Source organism: Podarcis muralis, chromosome 6 (genome assembly GCF_964188315.1).
Source record: "Podarcis muralis chromosome 6, rPodMur119.hap1.1, whole genome shotgun sequence".
Lineage (NCBI taxonomy): Eukaryota > Metazoa > Chordata > Lepidosauria > Squamata > Lacertidae > Podarcis > Podarcis muralis.
The window spans coordinates 43,279,070-43,306,708 of NC_135660.1; the positions used below are offsets into that span (position 1 = coordinate 43,279,070).

Genomic DNA, 27,639 nt, shown 5'->3' on the forward strand with positions numbered 1-27,639 from the left:
CTTGAGAATGAAGGCAGTTTTCCTCTCTTGCATTTTAAGAGTCAACCTAAAGTAACACAACTTTCTTGAGTCACCTGTAGTTATCTGCTTTGCAAACTCCTCACTTTGGTACACGTACTCTCTGCTTGTAACACACTGTGCTCTATAAGATAAGAATAGGTGAGTGAATGGACTGTGTCTTGTGTCTCAAATACAGGGGGAGAGCCAATGCCGTTTTAGTTTCTTTCCATGCTAAAGCTTCAGAATATGCACTTGTTCAAATATTCTTCATGACTCTGTCCTTAGATGCATGCCACATACAACCTGTGTTTGCCACTGCATATACATAAGATGGGGAGCTGTGGCCTATTCAGCTTCATTGCACATTTATCTATATAAATACATGCAATGGGTGTATACGAATGTTTTTACATGAACATACAAAATGTGGCACAGCCCTTAAAGGAAACTGAATTCTGCTCATCCTGTAAGATACCCAAAGTTTGTATGAAGGAAATCAGTATCACTACATGGAAATAATTACACAAGAATCCTGAAAGTTAAAGGTAAATACATATACATGTAGCATATATTGGGTAACACTGTTTCTTCCATCAACTAATTCAGACTCTTAGGTTTGATGCAGCGATTCATAATTTTTGTCATATACATAACAAAATTCATATTTACTTCAAGAGGTATGGCTTTTTCTTTTTCTTCAAAGGAGGCAACATTTATTATGTTTTAAAAGACCAATCTACGAATGGAAAAAGTCATTCCTGTTCTTGCTTCCCACCCAAAGAAAGCACAGGCTTTAAATTGCTAGTGGTGTCTGAAAGAAGCTTATTCACAAACTCAAACAAAAGGCCTCAGGTGTTTCAACAGAAACACAATGTGTGTAAATCAGAGGAGTGACCCAACAGGACACCTTCATTTACTGCCTCAGTGCTAAGAAAGCTCAATAGGCACTTCTCAGAACTCCTGGTCAAGCTGTGTGCTTCAAAAACTCACTACTGCACTGACAGCTCCACAAACAAGGGCCACATTGTTTATCACCGAAATAGTGATTGACAATATCTCCTGCTTGCACCCATGTCAACTACAGAGTAAAAACCCCCCAAAACAAACCAAAACCCAAAAGAAATAATGCAAACCACAGTGTGTACAGAGTTGCTCATAAGGGAAGAAAGATAATGGAATCAGTGTTTCTATCCTACTGCCCTACCCCAAATTGTTATCACCATTTGATCTAAATTATGCTGTAGTCTCCCTCAGCACCTTTTAGACCTGGTCCCCACACCTGGTCTAAATGGTGCTGAGGAAGACATTGTGTCCTCCAGATGTTGAGAAACTACAACTTCCATCAGCCCCAGCAAGCATGGCCAATTGCTGGAGATTATGGGAGCTGTAGTTCAGCAACATCTGGAGGGCCATGCGTTACCCACACCTGAGACCCAAAGAGGAATCAACCTCTAGAACAGGGTGGTCCAACCTCTCAGACCAAGTGGGCCGCAAGAGTACATCAACACAGAACCCAAGGGCCACACACTGAATTAAATTTCAATATCGTACAGTTTGCAACATGGTTAATATTATTTAACATATACAATTAACTTATATACTTGAATATATATAATTAAATACCAATGTGTGAAATTCGCCAGGCACCAGGTGAAGATGCAACAAAGTGAAGATGCTTCAACTCCCTCCGTCATGTTACCTGTTAAACTGGAAGATGGCTGTTTGCAGCTGGGAGTCTGCTCTGACGTTGTAGGCTCCCTGCAGATGTTAGAACCCTACCAGTGAGAGATGGTTGCCCTCCAACTCACAGAGGACAACTGGAATGCAACTGATGGGACATGGCAAGCATCCTTGCCCTCATTTCCTCTGCTACAATTAATATCATGTGGCAGAATGAAACCCAATAGGCCTCTTGTTGTCTTCTGCAACAAGTGAGGGAATGAATACATAATTTTCACAAAACAACCATTTCTTTTTGAATCTTTTTTATTTATTTAAGCAAGAACATATACTTCAACAACATAAAAGAATACATAAGAATAATGAAACAAAAAAGACAATGCACTACAATTACATTAAAATTAAAACATCCACACCCAAAAAATGCAAACTGGGTTGTTTCATTCACAATCCCTGGGAAAAATAATTATTATCCTTGGTGTTGTGGGATAGTAATTTTTCTGAAAAGATTTGATATATAAATATCAGGATGTCCTCCAGGTCTTACAATACTGTCACTTACAGCTGCAAAGACACTTAGAATTCAGTATAGGAGCATATTTCACAAGAGCCGTTTGAACACTGTTAGCATTATTAATGTACATAAAATAAATTCTTGTCACACATTTGAAAATGAATCTTTTTGTTTGTCCACTAGCATATCTTAATTTTGAGTTAATTTTTCAGCAATGGCTATGGAACAGATTTGACTATAACATAAATCCTGATTAAACCTTCTTGTGATAACAAACCTGGGGGCTAACAAAAAATAGAGAATAAATTATGCGTCCAAACCATCTTCACTTGGGCTCATCCCATATGCCCAGTAATGCTAACAAAGGGATTGGTATCAATTCCTCTTTTGTTATTAAATTAATTTCTAGGAACACCATCTCCACAAAAGCTGCTATGGCCAACATTCCCAACCTAAGTGGAAATACTTACCTTTTTGTTTTTAACAGCACCAGCATTTTGGGGACAGACTGGGGTTATTATGTGATAAAATCATTGATTTATAGTGCCACTAAATATTATTTTAACAGCCTCTTTAGTTTGTTTTGAAGTATTTTTTCTGTCAGCTTCCTCTTGTGCAATACACTACTTTGTAGACTTCTTGTGCTCCCTTAAGGAACACAATCTACATCTTCCACGCAGGAGCACTTTTCACTCTATTATATTTTCTAAGCAAAGGATCCTACATGGAACGGGTTCCAATTTCAGAATTTCCAGAAAGTCATTGAAGTTACTGTTGCAGCAAAAAAACAAAAGTCATGTAGCATCTTATAGTCTAGCAAACAAAACTGTTGGTCGTTTAAGGTGTCACATGGCTGTTGGTTTTTATAATTACTTTCACTATAACAGGCTAGCATATATATGGATGATATTAGCATTCTCCATCCACACGTCATTTCTATTTCAACCATGTTTGAATTCCAAGGACAACTTCTCTCAGTCACTACAATGGTATGCAAGACATTAAATACAGTTACCAATTAAATACAGTTTTTCTTGAACTCCAACTATGTGCAAAATGAAATTAGTGATGTTCACTCATATCTCTACCAGCAAAGAATGCCCCTACTTTCCCCAACTTTCCCCAAGTGCCTGAACTAAACAGCAATTGTCATCTAAAATTTATTTTGTCACTGCATTGCTCAATTTCCTAATCAAAGAGTACTGCCAAAATTAATTTGGAGTTCAGACTACCCGTCCAAACTCCTCTATCACTACAACTTGACCTTGTATTCTTCTGCATTCTCTCTGTCGTGGGATAGATAAAACACGACAGGGCTTTTCCTTGTCTGACAAAATTACCCTGCCAGGCTTAGCTTATCAAATTAGTAATTATTTTGGCTCCTTTCAGCATGACTCTTCTATGCCAAGACATTTTAAAATATTATTTTGTAAATTCCACTGAGGTATGAGTTGCATCCCTTGTGTGTGAAGCTTCACGGGGAAAGCGGAAAGCAAAACTTTGAAGAGCATCTTGTTGTATAATTATAAACTATCATCCAAACCTCAGTTGCATAGAGACCACAACTTTATGAATTTAAGGATGTGGTCCTTTACAGTCTTGCCTCAAAGTAAAACTGCAATTCTAAGCACACTTACCAGGGAGTGAGTTGTACGGAACACAGCTGGATGTAGAATCATAGGCTGGATTCAACTGAGTTCCACTAGTGCAAGCCAGCACTAGGTCTTCTGCTAGCACTACAGGCCCTTTTGCTCTTCACTCCACCCCCACCCCCAAACTGGGCTGGGGGAACCTCCAGAACAGCACGCCAGGAGAGGGGGACTGTTCTGTTAGGAAAGCTAAAAAGATTGCACTGATGGAATCATCTCTTTAGCACTACACTGAATTCCTCCCATACGAATTGGAACAGAACTCAGTCATCTAGGCCAACAACCTGCTGATGAAGGAACAAAATGACTACAGCATCCCAAATAGATGGCAATCCAGCCTCTGCTTAAAAGCCTCCAACAAAAGGAGAGTCCAGCACCTTCCAGGAAGAAGAAGAAGAGTTTGGATTTGATATCCCACCTTTCACTCCCCTTCAGGAGTCTCAAAGCGGCTAACATTCTCCTTTCCCTTCCTCCCCCACAACAAACACTCTGTGAGGTGAGTGGGGCTGAGAGACTTCAAAGAAGTGTGACTGGCCCAAGGTCACCCAGCAGCTGCATGTGGAGGAGCGGAGACGCGAACCCGGTTCCCCAGATTACGAGACTACCGCTCTTAAACACTATACCACACTGGCTCTCTACACCACACAAGGCAGCCTATTCCACTGTTGAACAGCTCACACCATCAGAAATTTTTCCTAGTCTTTGGTCAAAATCGTCTTTCTTGTAATTTGTACTTGTTGGTTCAGATTCCACCCACTGAATCAATTTGGGAGTGGGGGGAGTACCATAATCTACGTAAGAGAGCCCTTCAAATATCTAATGAGGCTCTCTTTTCATCTCTTAATAATCTCTTCTTCAGACAAACCCAATTGCTTCCATTTTTCTTCATAGGACTGCGTTTCCAGGCTGTTTGTCACCTATGTCACTCTCATCCGTACATGTTTCAGTTTATCAAGTTGCTTCTCAAACTGCCATATCCAGAAAAGGAGAGTTTATTCTAGGTGAGGTCTGAGCAAACCAAAATAGTTTTTACTTCTCAAGAAAAAACTCCCTTTTCAACTGTCAACCTGAATTGCTGGCACATATTTAGCTTATGGTCTCCTAAAATCTCTAGATCAGGGGTCTGCAACCCGCGGCTCCGGAGCCGCACGTGGCTCTTTTACACCTTTGCCGCGGCTCCGGGGTGGATACTAGCGAGGGGAGGAGGCACATTGTGCGCCCCGACACTCCCCACTGTGGCGGGTGCTGTACTGGCTGTGATGTCGCATGGGGGCTGTGCGTGCGTTAGTCACGCACTGTCCCGACGTCACCTTCCCACCCGCTGTCAGATCGGAGGGCAGCGGCGCGCATGCTTTAAATGTCGCAATGGTTTTGCGGCTCCCAGGTGTTTTTTTCTTCGGAAACGGGTCCAAGTGGCTGTTTTTGTCTTAAAGGTTGCAGACCCCTGCTCTAGATCATTTTCACATGTACTGCCAACCAGATGTCACCCATGCTGTACTTGTGCCTAATTTTGCCTACTTAAATGCAGAACTTTACATTTAACTGTTGAAATTCATGTTTGTCTTTGCCCAATTCTCCATCCTGTCAAGTTCATCTTGAATTCTACTTCTGACAAGTGAGATAAGCTACCCTTCCAATTTTTTGTCATCTGCAAATTTGATGAACATTCCTCACTATTCCTTTGTCCAAGTCATTAATGAAGATGTTGAACAACAGTGGACCAGGGCAGAATTCTGCAGCACCCCACATACTACTTCTCTCCAAGCTACTGAGCAGCCAGCGATGAGCATTCATTGAGTATGCTCCATCAGTCAACTATAAATCCCTCTAATGGTAGCATTGTTTATCCCACATTTTAGCAGCTTGCCAACAAGAATACTGTAGAGGATACTGTCAAAATCCTTGCTGAAATCAAGATATTCTATGTCTACAACATTCCTTTCATCTACCCAACTAGTAGCTCTATCAACAAAACAAGAAAATAAGGTTAGTCTGGCATGACTTGCTCTTGAGAAACCCATCCTGGCTCTTTGTAATCGCAGCATTCTTTTCTAAACGCCCACAGACTGACCACTTAATGAACTGTTTTAGACCATTCTGTGTAAACATGTACAGGAGTATGCTGCTATTGAATGGGACTTTCTTTTGGGTAGTCATGCATAGGATTAAGTCCCATTGACAAATGGGAAAATCACAGGCTGAACTGCAGGCACAACCCCAGAGTGTTGTAAAGTAAGATTTTAAAAAATGTGCTACTTGGAACTATTGTAACAAGGAAAGCAAAGCAATAGCTAGGTCAAGTCAGCTTTACACAAAAGAACTTAAGAAGCATGAGGAAGATCTATTCCATTTTTTAAAGAAAAAAATCCTAAAATGGAAGTCAACAGTGCTAAATTTACAGCTTCGGAACAGGATAAAAACAGTAGCCAGTTTTTGGTGAATGGCAGAGCAAATCTATAAAAAACAAAAAGAGGAGTAATTTATTCATTGCTATTAAGTATCCATTAACCTTGAATGCAGAGGTGGAAAAAATACTTCAAACACTTCAGTATTGCCAGAATGAACCCATTAGGTACCTGGGTGACAAGGTACTTCTGATTTTCCTATTTTAATCAATGTTAATTATTTTCTACAGAAGCACAAAATCAAAACGTATATCAGCAGTATTAACGGAAGTAATCTTATAAAACCTAACCAAGTCTGAAAAATCCACTGTGGTGCCTAAATGTGGGAAATAATTCTTCAGTCCTCCAAAAAGTTATATCTAGATATCTAACAGTGAGATTAGGATTTTCAGAAGCAAACATCTAGAATTATATACAGTACATCTAAAGCCATTTAAGAACCTTGGCAACCAAGGCAGGTAGAGCACAGACAAGGGAAATAGGATCTGGTGCAGAATTTAAATGCAAAGCTTTCAGAATGGAACTGATCAACAGATAGCTAAAAAGTGCTCTCAGAGTGTTTATGAGGGAACTCATAGAAGTGTCTACACCCTCACTTTGGCTTTTTATGCTATAAATGTCACCCAAACAAGCTGTGTATAATCTATAACACTTCTGTGATGCAATAGGGGTCCTTCTCTTGATCACCTTTTAACTCTTTACTAGCTTAGAAAAACACAGAATATTAGGATATAGCATAATCTCAAAAATGATGTATGTTGGTGGGGATTACAGAAGAAAAAAACAGGAACAATTAAAGGGCTCGACTGGATGATGCTAAACAGGAAAAAAAGAGTAAGTATTCCTATCTAGTCTTTTTACAAAGAAATCCTTTTTATTCTATACTGGTCTCTGTGGTAACAACAGGGTGCCTATATTATTGTTATAACTGCCTTTCCCTTTATAGAAGGACAAAGGTTAATTGCTTTTCTGGAGGTCACCCGGCAAGCCAACATCAGAGTCAAGAACAAGACCCAAACTTCCTTATTCCGACACATTATTTAACCATTTCGTTATCACTCACTTTCGCACCAGTGCAAAAAGCTTTAGGTTCCATTCAGATTCTTGAATCCAGTGAGATTTACTTGGTCACTTAACCCCCATACGCCACAAGAAGTAACTAAGAGACTTCAGGTAATTCAGTGTGGCTTTCAACCCATCCTTTAGGAATATGATTGTTTATGTAAGCTGCTTTGAAAACAAAAAACAGTAAGAACCAACAATAAATACATCAAGCAGCAGCATCTACTGTTTCACAACCTTTTCATACCATAAAGTCTTGTGTGTGTGAACAGTTACCTTCATCAGCCTCTGGAAAATGGCAAGGAGTTCCAGGGGGGATACCACTTAGAAAAGGATCTGCTCTTGTAGCCACCTAAATTAGAATGCATTTTTTAAATTTAGGAACTAGATCTCTTTTTCTATTACTTCTGGCATCTAGTCCATTCATGATTTTAAAACTGTCAACATGTTGAATTCTGCTCAGAAACTGGAAGCCAGTTCAGTTCTTTGAGTCCTCCTATTATGTTCTCAACCTACCCAGTTCTTAATACCCTGGTCACCACATTCTGTACCAGGCGAATTTTCTGAATGAGTAAAAAATAGCCCACAAGGATTGCATTACACTAGCCCAATCTAACACCCACACACCCACACCCCAGGGTCAACTGCCAAGCCAGACAGAGCTGGTAAAAGGTATTCCTAGCAACAGATGCCACCATAAAGTCAAGAAGGAATGCTTTGTCCAGATCTCCTGACTGCTGATCCACACCTCAGAGGGATGCTACCTGGTCCGCAACAGGTCAATCACCCATCCCTCACATCAACAGAACCATCCATACCAGCATCTCCAACTCAACTGGTCTGAACTTCAGTTTATTTGCTATCATCCAACCCATCAGGATCACTGGGATTGAAGGAAAAGAAATAAAGCTGGACATCATCAGCATTACAACATGACAAGCAACCTCCCCCTGTGATTTTACATAGTTGTTATACACTGTATAATAAACAGCATAAGATGGATACCCCACAATATCTCTCTTCATATCACCTTCTGGAACAAGTGAACGATTGTAACACAGTGCTGCTGACCCCCAGTCCTGACAAGTGGTCCAGAAGGATATCAAGTCAACAGTATCAAACACTGCTGTCAGATCCAGAAGAATCAAGGTCAAAATCCATTGGCTGGCAAACGTTGTCCACCAAAGTGACCTTGGCAGTCCAAGTCCCTCTATGGGTCCTGAAGCTAGACAAATTCTAGCAAGCTTGATGATCAACTGTGAACATCCTGCAAACTTCTGGCGTGTTTGAAGCCACCACCCAGGAATAAGCTTGCTAAATAATAATCTATGAGGAAGAAGTCACCAAATCCAATATTAACTTGGGCAACACATTCTGCCTTGGCTTTTTGCAAGACTGGACACATGCTATATAAACATCAATAAAAACCTGACAATTTTATTTAAAAATTAAGCAGGTTAGATTTGCACAATTTCAGCTGCTTAAATCGGGGATAACAATTGAACAGAACCTGTGCAGAGTTGCCTACATTCAATATTATAACCTTTTGTCCTTAATAGCGGACTGTGTTCAGTCTTGCAAAAATCCATCTTCCTTCATCTCATTTGTAACACAAACTGTTTTAAGATCAAATTAATATACTTCTACAGGGACATTTTATGCATTCCATTTAAGCCAGGCACAAGATCAAGAGTGTGCCATACAAAGGAGAAACTCCACAGCCATGACAAGAGACTGCTGCGATGACACTAGGGTTTGCACACAAGCCAAGTTTTCCCAACTGCTAAAGGACCAGTCAAGGTTAAGAAAGAAATGCTAACTCTATACTTTCAGATGAACTAAGATAAACAATCATATGCATCCAGTTGAGCTGAAATATCACCCAAAATGTTTAGAGTGGGATGATTTATCTCCATTTAAAATTAAGGTGCTTTTAGGCAGTGTAAGACGTACCATCTCTGTTATTCAGATGCACTGTTAAGCAATTCAGGTAACATAAACAGTTGACATTAGTCCTATAACGATTTATCTTGACAAATGCTGCCACTGCACTGTCAGAGGTTGTATTACCACAGTTAATACTTCAAGCAAATGTAAACCTTTTCCACCTAGGGCTGTTTTAAATATTCCACTGTTTCCATTTTTGAGCTGTAAACAGCAAGGGGAGGGGGAGGTCAGGAAGATTTCCTGACAAACCTTTTAACTGTGATAATATTCACCCTTTTTCAATATTGTTTTCTGCCATTGTTTTCCCTTTGTGACCAACCATATCTGTTCACATAACTGCGGGCAAACCAAGCCAACTGAGAGAAAGGGCGGTAAGGTGAGGTAGGTAAAAGTAAAGGACCCCTGGACAGTTAAGTCCAGCCAAAGGCAATTATGGGGTGCGGCATTCATCTCACTTCAGGCCGAGGGAGCCGGTGTATGTCCACAGACAGCTTTCTGAGTCATGTGGCCAGCATGACTAAACCACCTCTGGCACAACAGACCACCATGACGCAAGCAAGAGTGCACAGAAACACTGTTTACCTTCCCACCGCAGTGGTACCTATTTATCTACTTGCACTAGTGTGCTTTCTGACTGCCAGGTTGGCAGAAGCTAGAACAAAGCAACGGGAGTTCACCCCATCGCGTGGATCCGAACTGCCAACCTTCTGATCGGCAAGCCCAAGAGGCTCAGGTTTATACCACAGCGCCACCCATGTCCCTAGGAAAGGAGGCAGCACACCCATGTAGAAAAAGGCTACATGAAATGAAGAGATAAAAATTGGGTTGGCATTGCTGATAAAATAGTTGAAATAGCAGGGGGAACTTTTCAAGACTACTGAAAACATTCCTGAAATACAGCAAGTAGTTTCATCCCAACCCATTTATCCCCCCCCCCCAAACAAACTCTGCAAGTCCTAAGGGTGCAACTGCCTCTGTGCCTGGAAAAACAATCCCCCAGTAAGACTGCATTTAATACCTGGTGATGGTAGATGAGCCTTTGCTGTCTGAATGCCAAATCCTTTAAAAAAATGGGTAAAGTACATATTCCATTCTAAACTGTGCATTGAACATTGTATTAAGCACTTGTAAAGTATTACCACAAATCCAAAATATGTATGCAGTACATTTTAAAGGGGAAATGGTTGTATTACAGTAGTACCTCCGGTTACTAACTTAATTCATTCCAGAGGTCCGTTCTTAACCTGAGCCGTGATTTTACTAATGGGGCATCCCGCTGCCGCCGGCACACAACTTCCACTCGCATCCCAGGGCAAAGTTCACTACCAGGAGCATCTACTTCCAGGTTAGCTCATTACCCAAAGCATTCGTAAGGAGAACAGTACATAACCTGAGGTTCCACTGTACATTTTTGGGCCAGCAACTCATGCACATTGGCAAAGCATTAAAGGAATGGATAGAACTGAATAGGTCCCTAACAGTTTTCAACAGAGAAGAGGGAGGGAGAGGGAGGCTAAGTACTACCCATTCATGTATTTCAATATAATACTGCCTGGGCAAGAAGTATTTTAATTAGGTCAGTAAATGCAAAGACAACATGAGTACTTCAGTCAACATGAAAATTAATGAGCAGATTGAGGTTCTGATTTCCAGTGGTAGTGGCAAAAGTAGCCTTTAAGAAAACGAGAAGGGGAACTACTTAGGACAGAATCTATTTTTTAGCAGTTCTCTTAGCCAAGGTCCTGCACAGAAAAGAACAAAGCTATTTCAACAATGATCTTGCGTTCGATCACACTAGGGATAGATTCTAGCACCCTCAACTGAGCTCTTGTTGCAAACAGTCTTGTACGTTACTAATAGTTTAGAGGTGGTATGCAGATGAAACTAAAGGCCTACTATAAGGTTTCCTATGTTATTTTCTTTGAGGGAGGGATCTCACATTTCTTTGCTGATCTCTCTGTAACCATCCAAAATGCTTCGTGCATAAAATAAACTAGTCCTTGAGCTGCTGGGCTGCTTGCAGAGCAAAAAAAATGAGACACCCCAAGATTCTCTCCTCCTACTTAAAACTTTAGGCTTCATTATTTTATTTTCTCCTACTCAGTTCAAGGAGTTCTTTATCCATTTGTTTCATTAGGCGCAGAGCACCAGAGAGTCTTTCATTCTAACAGTCGCCTTCAAAACTGTAGTTGCCACAACAACCAGATGCAGCTTAGCTGCATTGTTCTCATTTGTTAGTACCATGACACAATCGTTCCATCTTCCTACAATGAAGCAACTTTTCATTTCTACTTTTCAAGGATGTTACATTTCCCCACAAAGATACAGATGTGCCGTGAGTGTGCATGTGTCATACATGCAAAGTTGAAAACAAGATTCTTTTGGGAGAATTGTTATACTAGATTTGTTTTGAGATGTTGACAGCAATTGCTAGAGCCAGGCTGCTGAAACATCTAAAGCTTGGCCTTTAATAATCACCAAAGTAATATAGCGCCAGACCACATCTGAGCAGGGACTCCCAATAGTGTCAGATTGTGTCAAACTGCAGGATTGTTATGGGATGCGAGCAAATGTCCACACTTGTTTTACCCAATCAAATCTGAATTAGGCTCTAGATGCAAGCCTCCTGTGTATTAACCCACTGGCCTCCCTGTTATTACCACCACCACAGACCTTCACATTTGAAGGCTAATTTTAATTCAGCAATTTGAGTTGTTGCTGCAGATCTTGCTATACATTGCCCCACTCTCCCTTCTAATGATCCTTGTTTGAACTTTTACTCACGAGAAGTGCAAACAGGAGATGCACACAACATGCAGACATACAACACTCACAAATATATAGATGTAGTGAATATCTGATTACACATCACCATGAGGGCATTGAACAGTATGTGTACTTGACCAATGAAACAAACACAAGTTTTCTGGTGCAAACCCTCACAAGAGATGAGAAACAGTAACACAGTCCAACCTGCTTTAGCCATGCTTGGTATCCAGAAGATGAAAGTTGGAATCCATCTTTAGGCATGTGTATTCTGGGCTAGGAGAGAATAGACATAAGAGACCTCCTTTTACATTGAGACCTGGCTAGCCTACCCTTATTTCCAGGTGAACGTAAACACCAAACACACTCTCAGCCATTCACATAAAGATGCATTCTTCAGGGGAACTGCAGGGAGCCTGCTACTCTATATAGCATAAATAATAGAACCTTAGGAAAAGAAAGACGATAAAGAATGCCCAACTCACACAGGATTTTGTGCAGGTAAACATCTCTAGAACAATTAACCCATGTAATACAGCTATAGTGTGGCCCACCGACATCCAAGATCGTCCATTAAGCTTTTTTTGGGAGATTCTTCACGGCAGCCGCGGGAATATAAGTAGTGTGGATTCACCATCCGTGTATAAGATGACCCCCAATTTTTGACAAAAAAATAAGCTAATTATTAAAGCAAAAATAAGCCACAAAAAAATTTGTCTCGTACATGGAAAAATACAGTAATTCACATACCATGGATGGGGATCATTGTATGCAAGCTACTTAAGGAGAATTTCTTAGGTGATGGCCATATCCCTCCAATCTACTTTATACACGTACAACATCATCTTCAAGTTCACCCTGAGAAAATCTGATCTCTTCACAGCCTACTGCTGGAAAGGGTAAGGGGTTCAAGCAGCTATGTGCTTGTTCCTTACAGCCTTTTTCATTAAAGGATGCATATATGAGCCTATACAGCACCAAACCTCTTCATTTTCTTCTGACATGCCTGATCTAAAACTCTATGCAAACAGGATAACCACAATTAGAGCAGTTTTTTGATGTGGGAATTCTACTTGAAGAGCACAACAACTCACAGAGCATCACTTTAAAACAGTGATTGTTCAAAATGTGTTCTGAAGAACCCTGGGGGTTCCTTGGAAGCTTGTGAGAGAATTCTCAATGAGAAGACCAGAAAAGGCAGGCAAGCTTCCTTAACAGTTTCCCCCACCTATTATTAATTACAGTGGACGCTTGGGTTGTGAACGTGATCTGTGCAGGATGCACATTTGCAACCTGCAGTGGCACTTCTGCGCATGCGCGACTGCCGAAATCCGGAAGTAACCCGTTCTGGTACTTCATGGTTTCGGCGGTCCATAACCCGAAAAAACGCAACCTGAAGCGTCTGTAACCTGACTGTATTACTATTATTATTATTAAATTTATATCCTATGCTCATTCTGAAGGAGTCCAGGGCAGCACCTTCTTCTAAAATGCACAGCCAATAGTTATATGCATTCCAAGATGCACTATAAGTTCAGGCAGGGCAATAGTAAGGCTTAGCAGGTTTATCCAAAGCTCCATAGGTATTGATTGTAAATTCTAGAATACATTCCAGATGTTCCACAACATACAGAGAATGAGCAGGCATTAAAACGGCAAACACAGTTCAGTGTAAGCAAGTGTAAAATAATGTATAGTGGGACAAAAAACCCCTAACTTCACATATACACTTGGGACAGAATCGGCCCTGGTCACTCAAATGGATGATCTTCTTTCTGAGAGGGACTGAGGAAGTTTACCTTTGTTGCTCTTAACTGAATATCAAAGGGTGGTGACCAAAATAAGGGCATTTTCTGCTGCTGCCCCTGTTCTGTGGGTTGCCCTTCCCTCTACCATATGTGAAGCAGCAACCTCAGTTGCTTCACACATCTCTCAGGCTTTCCCTGACCCATGAGGTTTATGTATGCAAATCCCCTGAATCTCTGTATTACTTACTTTTTATATTGTTTCGTTGTTTTTAGTTTGTGTTTTTGGTTTAATGAATATTGTTTTTATATTGCACATAGTGTACAGCACTTAAGAGATTTTGAAAATATTAAGCTGTTCAGAAAAGCTTCTAAATAAACAAATGCACTAATGTGGTCTGAACTGCCAGCAACAGACCAGGAAAGAGAGCGTTGGGACTTAGCAGATAACTTGATGAACATGTCGACCCAGGAGCTGTGGAAAAAAGGTGCATTCCGCGTTAGGGATCATTGGAAAAGGGACTGAAAATGAAACGGCCAACAACAAAATGCTGTTATACCAATCTATGGTGCAACCACATTTGAAACACTGTGTATAGTTCTGGTCACCACACATCAAAAAGGATGTTGCAGACTTGGAAAAGAGGTTTTAAAAGGGCAGCCTAAAATATCCAGGGGCCATAGCAACTCCCTTGTGAAGAAAAGTTATGATATTTGGAGCTCTTTAAAAAAAATGCATGATAGAGATATATAAAATTATGCACGGTGGGTAGAAAGTGGATAGGCACCTCTCATAATAGCAGAACCAAGAGTCAACTAATGAAGGTAAACAGTTTAAAAAAGGATCAGTATTGTGGCTGATGCTGTCCATATGTGACTGGTACAGACTTGCATTCTCACAACAGAATTTCACCTTCTCCACCCTCAGCAAACCCTCAAAATCTGTTATGGAGGGTTGAGATCCCCTCTGGAGCAGCTTTCAGGAACATATGGAGGGCTGCAGGAGGAAGGAGAGGAAGGAGAAATCCCACTGCATGCGTGGAAGTACTTCTTCATACAGTTCACAGTTATGGAATTTGCTACAAGATGCAACCATTCTATACAAGTTTTACAAGCATGATCCCATGGGAACCCTCCCCACCCCATCATGCAGTGTATTACCCAGCCTAACACCTGCCAAATTCCAATTCTGTAATGTGCTGCAGCAACCCAAACATTGTATTTAATATGTAGCCTACTTCTAGGGCTGCCTTCTCAACAGTCTCCCTCCCACGATGTACTAAAGTCATTAGTTCGTTCTGATTTCAAACTGGCCATCTTTTCCCTGCAATCTTTAACTGACTTTTTGTTTTATTACCTTCCTTTACCCCTTCTTCCATTTTTAACTTAATGGATCTAGCAGTCTCTAGTGAGGTCTGAAAAGGCTGTTTTCTCAGAATGAGTCAATATTTTAAATTCTATGGAATGCATTTGTTTTCCCCCTAAAAAATAAATATAAAAATGCAGCCTTTAAAAGACAGACATTAAATTACAGACCTCAGTTCCTATTTTCTAAGCCTAATACAACCCCTGAAGGCTTACAATATTTGAATCACAGCTGGAGCCATGGTTACCATACAGTTTAAATATCAGCTTCTTTACTGTGCAATTTGTTTTAAAAATCAAATCAGAGGCTGTGTCATAAACAAGTGCTAATTAAGTAGCAAGCAAGAAGAGGGCTTTCTGTGCAAGAAAGGTTCTTAAATATCTGCCTCTCCAATCTTGCAAGAAAGGATAAATAAAGCCAGCTGGGAAAATTATGGGCCAAAACTGGCATGAGACATACACACACAAACAAAACTGTGGCTGGCACTAACCCTCCAGTGTTATTCCTTTCAGATGAGAGTCAGGAGGCTACAGATTATGATAAGCTTCTTGCTTTTAGGTGAACAATGCCAAGTTAGCATGGCAATGTGAGTTTGATCACATAATTCTGTGAAGGCATAAGCATATTCCTACGCAGCCTCTATGCTTCAAGCCACTCAATTCTGAAACAATAGAAATCAAAACTGCAGCTCCCTTTTGGCACCACAGAACTACTGCTGGGATGGCAGAATATTTATTATTTTTATGTAGTCCTTTGGACAGATGCATTTTGTTAACAACAAGAACCCTGTAATTTATTGCAATCCCCTATTTGGCAAAATTCATTTATTCTTAGCTAAATGCTTAGCTAAGAATAAATGAATTTTTAATACAGTTTTTAGAAACACTTGTCACTGCTTCAGCATTTCCATTTAGTGAATAGGACTGATGTTGCTCTCAGCAGGGGGTGATATTTTAATGATGCAATGCTGCACTTCCTAGAAGACAGACAAGCCTCATGAGGCAGATTATAGGACTAAAGAAACTCAGATCCCATTAAAAGCAGACAGCTCCAGACCATTTTTAAAATTAATTTTGTTTAATGATAAAATGTGCTATAACAGGTGGGTAGCCAATTGTAAAATTAACCAAAACATAGTTAAAGGAACAGAAGAATGTTAGAAAAGCAAATACAATAATGCTCCCACTACCAATTTACCAGATGCATCTGTGGAAATACTGGCACCTAGCAATACTTCATTTTTGCTGTCTACAAAGCAGGTGCAGAGTCTACATTCCTTTAAGCTTAGACCATTTGTCCATCTAACTCAGTATTGTCTACACTGACTGGCAGCAGCTCTCCAGAGTTTCAGACAGAAATCTCCCCCAGCCCTATCTGGAAATGCTGACGATTGAACCTAGGACCTTTTACCACTGCACCACAATCCTTCCTTGCTTTATCAAAGCCTGAAATGTTCAGAAACATTCACAGCAAGAAATATATTTGAATGAGTTGCCTTCAACAAAAGCTTGTTGCAAAGAGGCTTTTGCTTTTAGTTATCCATGGCTTCCCATTTCATCCAAACTGGGAGTCATGATTTAATATTAACTACGGCTGTTTCAAAACAAGCCACAGTTGGTGATGATGACCACAGTTCCCAGCCCAGACAAAATGGCAAATTACAGTAAACTAGAAATTGAAGCAAAAGCTTCTGAACTCCTCCTCTTGAACATGTATGAAGATGAAAGGGGAGCAGGTGAATGTGTGATCCTGGAGGCAGTTAGGCTCATTCATCATAGTGCTAAACCATGGTTTAGCATTACATCTGAATCTTGCACTGTGTCTTTCTCATCTCTATTTTCCCGTAACTCCTATCTAGTCAAAAACTTAGCAGCTAGTATTGTTTTGATTTACTCCACTAACAAGAACTATAATTTAGCACTAACTACTCATGAGGAATTATAGTTCTGCTGGTTGGTGAGCAATTTGCCAAGGAAGACCAGTTTAGCCACTTAAAATAAATATCCACCTGCATATACTAGCACTAATCAGGGCGTGAAATTAAACTTTTTATTCAGTAGAAAATAACTGCTGCAAGGCGGCGATTTAGTGGAAAGCAAATATTAAGGTCAACCTATTCTTCCCAGTGCCTACAGTAGATATGCTAGGAGAGAGGGCATGGAGCACCAAATTCCACTTTTCTAAGTCCATGAAGCTAAATACTTCAATGATGCGTTAGCAAATTTACCATTTGCTTTTACTAATTGCATATATTTAATGAAGCAAACAAAGCAAAAAGCTAAAACAAAATGCTGTTAACTTGAACCCTGCACTCTCCTTGCATTGCCCCCTTAAGGATCTAAAGAACTGAGTCCATTTGTGCACCCCTAAAGCAACTAAAGAATTGAGTCACATCATGAAGACTCAAATCATTCGTTTATGTACCAAACTCACAAAATATTTACTTCTCTTTCTCTCTTTTTTTAAAAAAGGCTAACACACAATGGTATCCATTGGTACAATGTGCACATCTCTTGAAAGGAACACTGATTCATCATGTGTGAAGTTCTTTGACCCCAAAGAATTTCCCTTCCACTGCGATAAAGAGAGCTGGTCCTTGCACATGTGCTAAACAGCTCCCTCCTTTGAAAGAAATACAGGGATATGGATTGAGGTGGCGGTTAACGTTGCCTTTCAAAAGAACAAATGTTCAGTTATTGAATATAGAGTAGCATATGCTCATTAGATATTTGCAAAACAAGTAGTGATAGAGTGTGATGTTTATTCAAACCCAACTGTTAAAATTTATATTTACAGCCCACTCTTTCCCAAAAGCTTGGGGTGAATAACAAATTTTAAAACAAATCTGGAATTCCCATTAGAAGTAAAACAACAAAGTAAAAAGACTTCCTTGCTCTGAGTATGTAAAATAATATTCCTCAAAATATGTTTTTTTTTTAAAATGAAAAAGCACGTAAGAGACAAGCCAGATGTTGTCTAGAAAGACAAATCTATTTTGGCTCACAGCAAAGTGTTACAACTACCAAGGGAACCCATTTGATCAACTCAGACATTTTGTATAGCTTAAGCCAGCCTTGTATTTAACCACTCGCCTGGTCACCATGGATGGTAAGGAATTAAATGCAGAAAAGTAGGCTGAAAGCTGTCAGAGGGAGGACAAGCAGTTCATCTGACAGTCCTTGCATTTCTATACTGCGTGTAAGGAGAGAAAACCTTCTCTTTCATGCCCAGCATGCAACACTTTTTGCTAGCCAGTTTTTTACATATAAGTGAGGATAGCAGAGGAGAGATTGAGTGCTCCATCCGCCAGTCCTTCTCATGACTACAAAACAGACTAGTAATTTTTTTTTTGCAGACTAGTCATTTTTGTGGCCTTATTTACAAGGCTGGCTCAAGCTCTAAGAGTTATTTATGGCCCAATCCTTTCTGTTGCTGCATGAGCAAACAAGCAGGTGGAATCAGGCTCCACACCTCTCTACAAAACAGTGCCTACACTATGAGCTGACTCAAGACATCAAGCCAACAGTGTGGATCAACCTAATTGTTGTAAACAGGCACCACTGTCAGGTGTGGTTTAGTGGCAGAGCACAAAGCCATTACTGAGCATGGAAAAGGGTTGAGAGGCATCAGAACTGGGAAGGACTGAAGGCAGCTTGCATGCTACTGTAAAACCCGTAACACAACCAGCTACACTGGTGTAGTCCTACCCAACCAATACCCTGTAGTAACTGACGGGCAGCACAACAGGATGAACTTACCTCACTTCCATCACACAAGTGCAAGTTACATTTTTAAATGCTAATCTCTGCACTCACAGATACACATGTCTATAGGATCACCATGTCAGTCTATCAAGCTGACTTACTAAAGATCAGGTCATCAACTCAAGCTGCAGTGCCAGTGTTTTCAGCAATGCAATGAGAAAGCTCTCTGTTTTGAAGTGGAAGCAAGAGAACATGGCACATTTCATAATTTGCACTAGCCAAGTCCCTGAAAGGAGACTCCATGTCTTCTACATGGGGTGGGGGAGAAATACTCTGCAACAGCGGCTATAAAGATGCTGTCCATGAGCTGGTAAAGGAAAGAGATAATTTAATAATGAAAATAAAATAATAATCTAGCTAAACTCTGTTTAGATCACCAGGGTTTAAATCTCCTGAAATTTAAGTTCCTGAAGAGTTGGGTTTCCCCCCCCTATAAGATTTAAGTGCTTTGGGTGAGGAATGAAGGGATGGCACAGAGTTAATGTCTTCTCATTCACTACCCACAGCATAACTCTTTTGGCAAAAATGCAGAATATTCAAAAATGCCAAATTAAAAGTACCACAAGGAAAAAAGGGGTTAGAAATGAGTTGCAAAGGTATTTAATTAGAACTCTGTACTAATAAGGTTTAACTCCATGCACTGGTAATTAGATTAAGCTGAAGTGGTTGCTAGTCCATTCATGAAAACAGATGTTGCTTCACAGAACCTTGATATCTTTCTTAAATACCTTTGAAAACAAGGATCAGAAAATATGAACTCTTATAAAAGAGGCTTTATTGTATTTTTATAGCATATTACATACCTTGTAAGAATCAGTTTGTTAAGTGTGAATGTCAGTTTTATTCTCTGTCCCCCTTTTTCCTGGCTATTTACAAGCTTTGTAAGAAATTGTTCTTTAATTAAGTCTAAACATAGTTTTATATAAATGGATTCCTGGAATTAAAAACGTTCAGACTTAAGAAATGATTGTTACAGAGACTGTAAGAGGCCGTAAAAAAAAGAATGCCACTTTAAACAAAGATTTCTCATTTTAATTAAAAAGATAATCATCAGAACATTCCTACATTTAACAGAACCATTTGAAGCTACTTTGGGTGGGGGGAAGCCTTCTTTTTGATGCAGGCATATGTAGTGTAGTTTAGATGATATTTAATCAAAGTCCCAGCCAAGGCTATTCTATTGTGTTTTTAAGGACTGTATCTGCAATTTTAGTAGTTTAGTCAAATACATACATTGCTTATTAAACTCATCCATTGTATGCTTGCAAATGGTTGCAACATAATCCAAAACTAATTTAAAGAATCATCTTGGGTTTTGTGGATTTCCTAAATTAAAGACTTCAAACAGAACATTTGATTCCAATATAACAGTAGTATACACTATGCAAGCCACGGATTTGGTTTACAGCCCACATTTTGGCAGCGGCAGCTTTTCTATATTGATAAGCATCCATTGTTTGGAGATGCAAAAAGCTAGCAAAGCTTTAAGCAACTGGTACACACGTAACACTTATTCAATTTTCCCTGAAAGAAGTATCAGTCTGACTTGGTTCACATGTCATGCTAACCCAAACCATGGCTTATTGTGACCACACAAGCCCTCAGAAAGAAGCTCAAAGCCATTTTGCTCCTCCCCAGTCATTCTGGCTGCTGCACCATGGTTTGGCTTAGTGTGTCATCCAAACCTGGGCTCATGATTTAACTTTCTCAGATTAACCATGAGCTATAAACCTTGAATGCAGCTTGTGGTTAGTCTGGAAAGAGGAGAGTTCTGATGACCAGAAAACCGCAAAAGAGAGCTTTCTTGTGGTTGTTTGCGGAGCAATGTAAATTGTGTGGGTATTATTACAATCTATTGTAAGCCGCCTTGAGGATCATTCAAAAAGCAGGGTAGAAATCGTCTATATAAAAAAAGTGGACCCAGGATGCTGCAAGACCATGCGGTATAGGAATGGAAACTATGACAGACTTTTCTTACCAACCCAAAATGTTTATTCTGCTTAATATTGAGCATCAACACTACATCCTCAGGGAGTAAATATGTACTCTTTTTCCAGGTAGTTTTAGTAATTTCATAGTGTGCATTGGAATGATTTCAGACTAATAATGCCCTTGGTTATCGCTATTTCCTGTGGCGCACTGGTCCTCAAATAGCGGGTCGGGACCCACTACTGGGCTGTGGTCTGATCAAAAGTGGATTGCAGTAGTAGCACTACCACCATGCAGATATATATCATGAACAATTAAGAAATAGGGCCCAAATCTCTCCTTGGGTTAAACATGGGTCCCTGGTCTGAAAAGGCTAAAAACTAGTCCTGTAGCATAATTTCAACTACTCAGCTGCAGAATCAAAAAGACAAATTTGTTGTAGTAAAAAAACAACAAAAAACAACAAAAAATTAACCAAAGGGTGAACTTAATTTTACCACTACAACAACAGATTTGTGGCTATGATGTTTTCAGAAGGTTCTGAAGAACAGTGTTTGTCTTATGAAAGGCTGGAACGGAACACATTTTATGGAAGACAGAGTTCCCAAAGGTCTACACATAGAATGCAAGGGTGCAAAGTTACAATTATTAGACATTCAGACATTATCAAAGAACTTTTGTTCTCTCTCCTATGGGACAGAATATCCTAAGGAGAAACTAATACAACTGGGAAGTTTGGGACCAGTGGCCTATGGCATCTATTATCCCTTTCCTATTCAATGTGCAAAATACATCCAATGTTTCATAAAGTCCAGTAATCTGAAGCAAAAATATAAATCTTATCTATTATGCAATCTAAAAATTAGTAAAGCTAGTTAATACACCTGTTGTGTTAACTTTTTTAAAAAAATGATATAAACTTTTCACCAAATAGGTCTCAAAGTGGCTTACAACAATAAAAATATACAATTCAACTCAATTTTGAGTGATCCCTCAAACCAACATCTAGATCAGGGTAGCCAATGTGGTGTCCTCCAGATGTTGTTAAACTACAATTCCCATCACCCTTGGCCTTTGGCTATACTAGCTGCAGCTGATGGGAAAGGGAAGGGAAGATACTGTTTGTAGCCCAATATCATCAGAAGGGCCAGAGGTTCCACACACTGATTATAGACAACTTCATAAAGGATAAGGCTATCAGTGACTATAGGTGTGTATTACGTCCAAGATCAGAGGTAGAATGCCTCCAAATAGCAATTACTGGGGGACAACAGCAGGAGAGAAAGCTATGGTCCTTGTGTTCTGTTTCAGAGTTTTCCAAAGGAATCTGTTGGCCACAGTAGGAAACGGCATGCTGGATAAACAGGTCTTCAGTATGATCTGGCAGAATGCTTCTTACATTATTATGGGTTGCAGACCTCTGGATTGGGGGAGTTCCAGGACCCTTCACTGTTGTGTCTGGATTCTCAAATGGCAGCAGTGGCTAGGACTGCCTTTGTTCACTTTGGCTGGCAAAGGACTCTTGAACTCACCTTGTAGCTATTATTAACATACAGTATTGGTATTTCCCAACAGGATTATGCAAACACACTTTGCATGAAACTGCCTTTAAAAAATGCATAGAATCTTCAGTCAATGCAGAATTCTATGGCTTGCCTCTTAATGGAGTAAGGACCAAAATAAGCATTTAACAGCAATTTTAGCTCACCTGCACCTGCCTCCAGCACTGATTATTACTTTTAAACTCCAATCCTTTAAAGACATACCTAGATATAAGCACTGCTAATCACAGCAAGACTTACTTCTGAGTAAACATGCAAAACATTGGGTTTTTTTATAACCAGGCCAGTGCATATGGCCAGGCCAGTGCATATCTTTGATTGTCTAACACTCTTAAGAACACGTTCTACCACATATACCTTCCCACCCCTTCAAATTAGAGGATCATTGTATCAAATTTTATTTTGCCTTTAAGTCACTTTATGTGCTCCTTTACTGGAGCAGAAACATATATAATAAATGAATAAATAATGTTTACTACCTTTTTTGAAAGGCAGCATATCTTTTGCCCAAGCTTTCCCTGGCTCATAAAATTATACCATGTTATTAATGAAATTCTATTTTACCTGTTTTTATAATACTATTTATGTTTGCATCTCCATTTTTATGACACTGTTTTATTGTTTTTATGTTGCAATCTTGTATGCTGCTTAAGAGGTTTTTAAATATCAAGTGGTTTAGAAATGCTTTGAAATAAATAAATAAATAAATAAATATACTACTCATGTCACCAAAGCTTCACTACATATTTAATTAAATAAATGCAGGGTTAATCAAATTCTATGATGCTGCTGAATGCAGATTTCTGCATTACAGAAGTCATTAATCTATAATATCCAGGCTTTAGCAAACATGACCAGTTACTTCAAATGTTATTTATTATTTTTTAAAATTAAAATTTACTAAATGCTATTTATACTGCCCTTCGTTCGAGGATCGCAGGGCGGTTTACAATATAAAAACACAAAAATACACAACATAGTAACAAACAAAAACAATAACCCTGCTTGAGGAGGTTAGGAGACATTTTTTATTACTCCTCAGTGCCAATGAAGTTGGTATTAAGCACTTGCTTGAATGGGTGTTGTTACTCTTCAGCAAAGTCAGCTAGGCTTAAGAGGAATGTAAAAGGAAGGTTAAACTAAGCATAACTCTTCACCTCACTACAGCTATTCTCTTCTAGCTGAATCTGAAGATTGTTCTCCATTTCAGTGTTCTAAAAATACTGTCAAGGCTATGTCCAATTTATGGGCCAACACAGATGAAATTCAAGGCCCCCTTCTGTTTAACAGGCAAGAAAGTAGAGAGTAAGGGGGTAACTTATTCACCACCCTCTTTCTTAAAAGAAGCTGACATACATATCATCCGGTCTAGAGTAAAAGGGAAAGCTGGAAGGGGATTATCCATCCACCCAAAGGAAACCCAAAGCACACCAGTTCCCAGAGCCTTAAGAGACTGTGAGAGAATGCCCTGGGGCAACATGTTAGAACTGGGGTCTGACAGGGCCAGGGGAAACAATGGGAGCATCCCTGTTCCAGCTATATCACACCAACTTGGGGTCCCAATTGGGGACTGACTTGTGGCAATGCTCATGAGTAGGTCACCATCTGCACCTGCTCCTTCCACATCCCATTGATTATGAACAAGAATGTGAGCCCAAAAGAGGAGCTGGTCTCAGAGTTGGAAGAATCTATTATCCCCTCCTACATTTGCTCACTCTGAGTGATTGGCAGAGATAGTCACAACGTCCATAGTCACTGATCAGTTGTTCCACCAAATGAAAAATTGTTGGAGAATTTCTTCCCCGTTAATGAAGGATAAGAAGAATCAGGGTCCCCAAAAACCACCTCTTGTGTTCAGAGACATCCAGCAGGAGAAGCCTGTTCTGTATGATTTGGGTGGGGCACTAGGGTGAAGGAGAGAGGGGAAATACAGCTGCTTTGAGGGAAGGGGAGGGGGAAGGAATTGGCTGTGCTCCCAGCTGTAATTTGGGAATAGCAAACAGACCCTTCTCTCTTTTCAAAAGCAGAACCACCACAGACCTGAAACTGAGAAGGTTCTCTCCTACAGATGAGAAGTCAGGTTTTGCTACCCCTGCTTTCTGTTGGTGTTAACCCTTTGTTGCCTGCTCTCCAGCCAGCTGAATAAGAAGTGCTTTTTCTAATTATTATTGAAAGTAGATGTTAAAAAAAGACCAAGAGTGCAATCAGATGACAAGAAACCGCATCATAGTCCCCTATAAATCCAATCACATAAATACTGTTCCAGAGGTAAAGCAAGTCATGTGTAGCAGTTGATGGCACAAAACTGCAATGGCAGTATGTTGTGAAGATATTCTGTATGGTGAGCAACCAAATACTTCTTATGTCAAGTACCAAATGGTAGCTGTAGATAATATTCTTTAGTAAATGAATAAATATTAAATAGATTAGCCACTGGTTATCAATTATTCTCAAATAATAATCAAGCAATTAAAGCTTTACTTTTAGAAAAATTGAAGAACTGAGAGAATTTTGCGAATTGCAGAAAGTATTGTTTTTCAAAACAATCCAGGTCCGCCCAGACATTTTACAGCACCCTAAGCCAGATCGCATGGAGGTCCCTCCCACAGCAAAAGCAATACTCAGTCGGCACTTATGAGCTGTGCCATCTTTTGTAAATAAACATTATTGACCCTAGGGCTGAGTACCTCTGAGCATATGCTGACTTCATTGTCCTCCAAGAGGAATGAAGAATTTCAAAAAATAATGGATGTGAGGGGGAAATGTTTCCTGGCATATCTAGGATGGGGAAAAACCAATATTCCATGTCTTGCCTTCAACTTGCCTACTTAAAGTGCTATGAAAAATGGACCTTCATGTGTTGCTTGCATGGAGCCAAGCAGTCATTCAACTGAAGGGATGAGTTCTCTACTATCTGGGGGTTCTGCTTTGGACAGATCTATGAGACCACTACAAAGCCTTGTGAAATGCATCATGCAAGAGGATGTCAGTCACCACCTTGGTTTGTCTCTTAAGGGTCAAAGCTGCCTGAAGCAGCATGTGTTGGCATTTGCAGCACAAAGCTTTTACATGAGACTCTTATGGGTCATGGGTTCAAGCCCCATGTTGGGCAAAAGAATCCTGCATTGCAGGGAGCTGGACTAGGTGACCTATGTGGCCCCTCTCCACTTACAGTTCTATGATTCTGTGTGTGGTAGACTACCAGCCCCACATCTTTTTTGTGTACACTATGACAATACTCTTGCACATTGAAGTTCAAAAACAGCTTAGCTGGAATCTTTCCTGACTTGGCATTCCAAACTGTAGTATCTAGGCAATATGGTAAATTTCTAGTCTAGATAAGCATTAGTTTGATAACTTTGTGTTTCCTTCCTAATCCTTGTGCTGCTGTTCCTCTTCAGAGGCTGAAAAGGATAGATGGTCTCTAGAAAGGCCCCCTGACCCCAGTAGAGCTGGGGAAAGAAAGCCTTCATTTCTGCCTTTGCTATAAGATGACACCATGATGCACTAATTCTATATAGAAGTCATAAACTCCCTTGTATATCTGACAAGATTAAACCACTATAAAATAATAAGCAGTCACCTGATCTTAATATAAACCTACCATAAACCTACCTAAATGGGTAATGCTTGGTCACCTTTCAACTGTATAGTAGAAACAGAGTTAGTTTGAAATCCCTCCCATAAACAGGCCCCACCTTTACTGCAATGTAATGTTTCAAACCCTCTGGCACTCAATTTATTAATGGAAGCCTCCATGTAATAATTCACTTTGGAAACTGAATTCTCCAGGACCCTTCCCACTACCTCCCAGCTTACTACATACTTTTGTGAGAAGACCTGCATTCTTCAAAAGTGACCCAACATAGCTAACCTTGCCTTCAAAGCCTGCCTTTGAAACCAAAACACTAAGCCTACTCCAGGCCTCTTTAAGAACACCTAGGTGCCCACCTACCACCATCCCTTAAAAAAGAAACAAAAAAAAAACCCAATCTGGTCCAGCTTTCCTAAACCCTCCATCTTTTCCATCAGTCCCTCTATACAGGCCTTCCTTTCAGCGTTCCTTAAGTGGGTCTCCAAGCCTCACAATCTTTCCTCTCCTCAAAAATTCAGCCGCATTCTTAAACCCTCCGTTACCCTAATCCCTCGGGTTTGTTTGTTTTTTTAAAGCATCCTCTCTTTCGATACCAACCCCACATAACAGAAGCTCACACCTTAAAAAACAACACACACACACCAAAAGACCCACCCCGAAAAGGAAAGGTATGACTGGCCTGCCCCTCTTTCCTCCCCATACATCCCGCAGAATCCTCAGCTCTCAAAATGTATGCCTTCCCTGGTCCTCCCAGTTACCTAAACCCATTTCGCAGATATTCTGGGGTTGCCAGCGGGTTCCATATACACCACAGCTTCCGCTCTCCCTTTCGCCATAAAGCTTCCCTTTCCGATTATTCCTCTCCCCCCCGCCACGCCCGCCATCCCCCTCCTCTTCCTACCACAGCAACCAGCAACAGTCATCACCAACTCGCCCCCCCCCACCGCATCCCCCCATCCTCTCCCCGTTCTTTCCCTCCTCACCATGAACTTGAGGGCCTTCTCCTGCACCACCGCCTCGGCGGGGTCCATAGCCCCCCCGATCCGCCTCTGCTGTGGCTGCTGCTCCCCCGCCAGCTCCGGGCCTCAGCCGGGGCCTGGCCGCCCCCCACCCCTTCCCTTCTCCCTCCCTCAACGCAAGGCCGCAGCCACCGCAGAGTCAGGCGAGAAACCTCCGTTTTCCTCCGGCTCAGGTAAGTGGGAAATGTAGTCCCCGGCCGTTCTCCCGAGAAGTGCCCGAGTGGACATCGCGGACTACAATTCCCAATAAGCCCCGCGCACAGGGAGACGGCGCGCCCGGTGCCGTTGCTTCCGAAGGCAGCGAGAAAAAGGGGGAAGTGGCGGCGCGCTCGGGTGGGCCGAGCTGGGCTGGGTTAAGGGGAAGGGGGAGCAGGGAGGAACGGCTGCCTCTCCCAGCTGGCGGGAGAAGGGGCTGATGGAAGCTGTAGTTTCCGAAGGGGCCGCGCTGGGCTGCAGCGGGGACGAGTCGCAGCTGCTTTTCCCTTTTCCTTGTCAATCTGGGAAGCGAGAGCATAGGGTTGCAGCACGATATACCTTTCGCTGCTTATTGAGACATTGCTGTGATTTTAGGAGTGGAAGTTTGCAGGTTTCCAGATCGCAGCAAGGTGTGCAGCTTATCCGAAATAGGAACCAAAG

General features: G+C 40.7%; 1 protein-coding gene across 9 annotated transcripts in view; it reads right to left on the reverse strand.

The window, feature by feature from the left end:
- Positions 1-27,319, reverse strand: part of BTRC (beta-transducin repeat containing E3 ubiquitin protein ligase) — a 123,392-nt gene extending 96,073 nt beyond the window's left edge. For 3 of the 9 annotated variants that reach the window (XM_028730485.2, XM_028730480.2, XM_028730477.2), the window contains exons 1-2: positions 26,968-27,318; positions 12,231-12,299 (exon numbers count right to left, since the gene is read on the reverse strand). In XM_028730485.2, coding sequence (XP_028586318.2) covers positions 12,231-12,299; positions 26,968-27,015 — 117 coding nt within the window. In that variant the 5' untranslated portion in view covers positions 27,016-27,318. Of the gene's footprint in view, positions 1-12,230; positions 12,300-26,967 lie in introns of all 9 variants that reach the window. The other 6 variants (XM_028730482.2, XM_028730478.2, XM_028730479.2 and 3 more) reach the window with 5 other exon arrangements.
- Between the last annotated feature and the right edge of the window lie 320 nt (positions 27,320-27,639).